This window comes from Buceros rhinoceros, unplaced genomic scaffold (assembly GCF_000710305.1).
Source record: "Buceros rhinoceros silvestris isolate BGI_N320 unplaced genomic scaffold, ASM71030v1 scaffold38163, whole genome shotgun sequence".
NCBI classification, from domain to species: domain Eukaryota; kingdom Metazoa; phylum Chordata; class Aves; order Bucerotiformes; family Bucerotidae; genus Buceros; species Buceros rhinoceros.
The window spans coordinates 44,429-49,530 of NW_010403817.1; the positions used below are offsets into that span (position 1 = coordinate 44,429).

The following is a 5,102-nucleotide window of genomic DNA, read 5'->3' on the forward strand; positions in this document are numbered from 1 at the left end:
CAGTCCAGTAAGCGGAGGGGTAAAGCCCTGCTATCTTCAGCTGCATGTATGCTTTGATCTGCAACAGGAAAAGAAAATGCCATGCTAATTAAATGCTAATTAAAATGAACTCTCTGTCAATCTGCCTCGCTCCATGAGCAGGTTCTCGTTTTTCCCTCCAACACACTGGTTTTACACCGATGGGGCACTCCTGTGGTACGCAGTTATTGATGGTTTTAGCTGCCAAAGAAGAGAAATCCATTTCCACGGAAAGACAAAGGGCTCTTCCCAAGCCTGGGGTACCCCTGAAAACACCTCTCAGGGTTCTTGGAAAAGCCCACGGGTTTTAACTTCTTGTGCAATCTCTAAACCAACACCTGTGAGTTTACCTTGTGGTTTTCCGCGTTGTCCATGGCAAAATAGGGCGGCATCCCAGTAACAATGATTCCCAGTAACACAGCTTCAAAATAGATCTCCAGTCTTAGAATTGTGTCTGGAAGATTCTGAAATATAAATCATATTCCTTTCACGTGCATGACAAAACCCCCATATTTAGAACTGGAACATGACTGTAAATGCTAAAACACATATTCTGCCTATCTCGAGATTCTCTAAGCTGCAGCATGGAGAAAAAAAACCTGTGGAAGTTTTTGAAGTATTTACGAGTGTCTAATAAGCTCCCAGAGCACTTATCTCCTGCAGCAGGTCCTCCCCTCTCCCAAGGGCCACTCCAGCTCTGCGCAGACCTCCAGCACCCGAGAGCTGCAGGTAACCCGTAACAAAACCATAACCAATTCCCAAAAGGAGATCATCCTTCCAAGCCCCTTTTATCCTCCACTTCCAGAAGCTGCAGAACAAAATCCCAGCGTCCTCTTAAATCTTCAAACAACTCTACTGCACCACTGAGGACTTACTTTGTGGGCTCTGGCTGCTGGGCTCAATCCCTCCTGACAGCACCGCACAGGGCACAGCCCTGGGTGCTGCAGATGGACCCGACCAGCCTCTCCCTTTGTGTACAGCATGGCTCTGCAGTCCCCCTGCACCCTGGGGATGCTCTGCCACCCGCCCTGTGCTCCAGGGTGATTTTTGCCGTGCAGCCCAGAGGCACTGCTCACCTGGACGAAGGGGTTGCTCCAGATCTGAATGCTCTCCGTCACGTTTAAATTGCGTAGAAGTAGATTACTGACAATATTCATCAAAACTGGCACCGAGTGCACCATGGTACTGTTGAATATGATCGTGAAAATGTAGTTCTGGAAAGAAAAAGTATGTGCTATGGTAATTCTTCTGCACGAAGGGCGATACCCTGGGGAGGGCTCTCCTGTGGACTTAATTAAACCTGAAGCTGGGAGAAGCCTCTGCAGAACAGAGTCTGCTTGCAGGAAGCAATGCAGGAAAATAGGTTATTTGGAATAAATTCCCAGAGCGCCACAGTTGCTTGTAACATTATGACAAATGATGCTCCAGACAATCACAGTCTGAAAAACAAAACTCCCAACAAACTGCACTTGTATGTTCTTGCTAACGCATTAAAAGACCAAACAGGCAAAACCCACCCTCAGCTCAGGGCTGCCCTCACTCGCACCAAATACAAACGGGGACAACAGGAGACAGAGCTGGCACCCTGCAGAGCAGTTCCTTTGCTGGACATTAAATACGACACCAACGTCCAAAACTTTCTGACCCTCCTTCAGCGACCACATTGAAATGAACACGTATGACCCAAGAAGTTCATTTTTCTTTACAGACGAGAGGACTGGGGAATCAGACTTCTGTCCAATTGCGGAATTCAGCCAGTATAAGTAAAGAAAACAAAATTCCTCTCAGGGCTCTTGTGAAGTAAAATATTTCTCTTGGCTTTTGCAGGGAAGAAAGGGGGAAGAAGTTCTATTAGCCTCCCATAATTGTCATTAGGGAAGAACATTCATTTCGATCACATTTCCATTCTGTTAATACAAGCCCTCTTTCCAGGCCTCTTGTATATTCTGTATTATTTGATTACAAGACTCAAAATGTGCCTTGCAGGTAGGAGTACCACAAACCCAGCCCCTAACCCGCTGCCCGTCCACTCTCTGGGATATGACCGAGCCGGACTGTCCATCTCACCTGTCTGGATTCCAGGTCAAACACATTCAAAGCTGCGCTGTGAGGTGCTGCTGAGACGTAATCACTGTCATTGAACATCTCCAAGAGTATGTTCATGCTCCCAAGAGAGTGGACAATGTCATTGATATCCGACTCTGGTGTAAGACAGAAAACAAAGTGATCACCCATCACCAGCTTGGAGTCTTTTACACGATATTATCGATGCATTTGCTCACTGATATAACCCCACCATGAAAGATCACTGTTTCCTTACACGCACCCACCAAAGAGAGTCCTCTGCTATTCTGAACACCACCAATGTTTTTATTTTGGTTTCCCACTCAACAGCATCCAAAGAATTAAAGAAGATTTTTTGGTGATATTCTCCAGTTCATTTGCACAAGTCAAACGGAGCAGCGAGGAAGGGGAGCTGCCAACGAGCATCCTCAGGATACTCAAAGTTTCAGATGAACAGAGAATTCGCTAAGAGAGCGGGAAACCAGCACCACTTCGATGCAGTGTCTGGAGAAATGGAGGTGTATGAAGCGCAAATTCCCAAGAGCTCCACAGACACTGGATTTGATTGCCCAGATCACTGCTATGCACTTGTGAAACACCCCACCTTGAAACAAAAAGGAATTGTCCAAAATCCTTCATAGCAGTGTTTTAGTGGTGATGTATCTGAATCCCCACCCAGTTCCTCCACATCGGGCATCTTTCAATGTGTCGAGACACAGTGAACACAGGGCTACCAGACACGGGAGGAGGAGGAAGATCCCTGAACCAAACCCCATGGCACAAAGGACGCTTACTCTCTACCATCCCTGGGTACCTGGAAACTCTTCATTTGGGTTCATTTCAAGGAAAAAGTTTGTCCCCAACCCCCAAAATAGCATCATGTGAAATGCTACGTTAAAGAGAGAGGTAGAGAGAGGACCTACCCCCGCAGAGCATCTCTGCTGTCCTACCTGTGGAGTTCTGCAGCAGGAGACGACTCCTGTACTTGTGATAGTCCTCTCCGGGCTTCAGCAAGTACAAATCTGGAGAAAGTTTGACAGCAGCTACAGAGTTTTTGATGACGTGGTGTACGAAAAACAATAAAATCTGAACTACAAGAAAAATCAGAAAAAGCAACAACCTGAAAGAAATAAAAGTTTTGGTTTTATTAAAGTTCATCAAAAGGCAGCCCCATTCATGTACCTGCTATTGAAAGAGCTCTCTCTACCGAAACACCTCCCTCACCCCCACAAAAGCACGTATTCCACCTAATGGAGAGCTTCATACTGCTTATTTTTCATGTGTAACTACAGGAAAAAAATTAATCGCCTCCTCCCCCTTCTCTGGTGTCCTTCAATTGGGTTTTGTGTACAAATGTGACAGCCGCAATACTTACATTACTCTCACGCATTTGTTTTCCCGCTTGAGACTAAGGAAATGAACTTTTGCTATGGTGGAAACCTGCTTCTTCCAGAGCTCTGCATTGCTCAGTGCTGGTGCCGTTGTCTCTGAGAGCATCAACAGGCTCTGCTCCATGTCATCGAGGGATTTGGTATCCATTTCATCCTGCACTTGCTGGGAACTGAACACGCTAAAATCTGAAAAAGAAGAGAGCAAAACTCTACCGATTTGACGCTCTGCCAGAGCTAAGTGGTTTGAAAGGGTAGGGCTGGAGCAAGGGGGGGCATTGACTCGCTCCTCTTGCTACTGCAGAAGCCGCCCCCTCTCATCCCAGTCTCCTGACTTTACCCCAAGGTCAATAACACCGCCCTGCTCTGAATCACACACACAGCAGACACTTCAGGCAGAGGATACAAATTCCTGCCACTCGGAAGGTGCAATTCACCCCAATTTCATCCCTTCAGCCTATGTATGTGCCTGGACCACTCAGTACCAGCATGTTCAGCTGTTAAACCCTCTCACACCCACAAAAGCTTTGCAGAGCAGGATAGTTCAGCTGGTATCACCCAGAAAGCTCTACAAAGATTAAGATAACTGAAACCTCTCAAAGTTGGCATCAGAAGAAGAAATTATTAATTCTGGAGTAATATTCAGCAGTTCCAACTTGTCATTTGAATTGAAAGTTAAAGTTAAAGGAAGAGAGGGAAGACAAGTTCAGTTATTTCAGCCTTAATTGCAGGCTACGAATATTGCTCTTCACGCAGAAGGGTTGGAAATAAATTTTATACTGTGCATTTATAATTTCTTGACATTAAGCTCCATCAGAGAAACAAAGCACATTTTTAAAAGCCAGCCATAAAAAGCGCAACCACAGAGCAAAGAAGTTAGATGTAAGTGCACTGGATGAAAAATTAATTACTGCCGAGACAGCCAGTGAAAAGCTTTTCCCCTGGATCCTCCCACCCGACTCGCTGCTTCTGCGTGTTTTTCACGTTAAATATTTCAAGAGCCTGGACTGCTGTGAGCCAAAGGAGCCCCGTGCTGCTGGAGGTAGGGCTCTGAGAAAGGAGTTTTTTTCTCACCTCCACAGCAAAACCCCTCCGGGCAGTGCTGTGGCACTGGCAACTCTACACGGATTAAGACTAAACCAAATCTGAGGGAAAACAGAAAAACAGCCACGGTCCATCCCACCTGCTTGATCGATCTCTGCCTCAACTTCCAGCTTCAGATAGACATCCTCCAGCGTTGTCATGGAAACGCCGTAGGTGATAACGCCCAAATGGGAATGAGTGTCAAGGTCGGAAAACAAGCCTAGAGACAGGAGTGAAACATTGGTTGCTCTGAAACAGGACGACATCATCTCCCGAGAGATCTCCAAGCCCACCAGAGGCATCCCTAAAGCCTTCTGCATGGCAGGCAACAGCAGTAATGTGTAAATGCGGTCGCTTAATGAGGAAGACACAGGTCACTGGAGAACCGAGGTTGGGGTAAACTCCTTTTAGCACAAAACTTTTCAGTCTCTGTGGTGAGGCATGGGAAATGCAGCACGTTTTCCCGAAGCCATCGTGTTTATGAAAGCCACCTCAGCATCTTAAAGCTTCTGGGCTCAAAGCTGCCTCCTGGCTGGCTGCGAGAGCGTA

At 46.5% G+C, this 5,102-nt stretch overlaps 1 protein-coding gene across 1 annotated transcript in view; it reads right to left on the reverse strand.

Annotated features, from left to right (window-relative positions):
- The window catches only part of LOC104490807 (ATP-binding cassette sub-family A member 5-like), a gene marked incomplete at its 5' end in the record, with an annotated part of 13,144 nt that extends 8,371 nt beyond the window's left edge, over nucleotides 1–4,773 (reverse strand). The window contains 7 exons of the mRNA XM_010133143.1: nucleotides 5–58; nucleotides 369–482; nucleotides 1,095–1,232; nucleotides 2,086–2,219; nucleotides 3,033–3,202; nucleotides 3,458–3,659; nucleotides 4,654–4,773. Coding sequence (XP_010131445.1) covers nucleotides 5–58; nucleotides 369–482; nucleotides 1,095–1,232; nucleotides 2,086–2,219; nucleotides 3,033–3,202; nucleotides 3,458–3,659; nucleotides 4,654–4,773 — 932 coding nt within the window. The remainder of the gene's footprint in view (nucleotides 1–4; nucleotides 59–368; nucleotides 483–1,094; nucleotides 1,233–2,085; nucleotides 2,220–3,032; nucleotides 3,203–3,457; nucleotides 3,660–4,653) is intronic.
- Nucleotides 4,774–5,102: the final 329 nt, after the last annotated feature.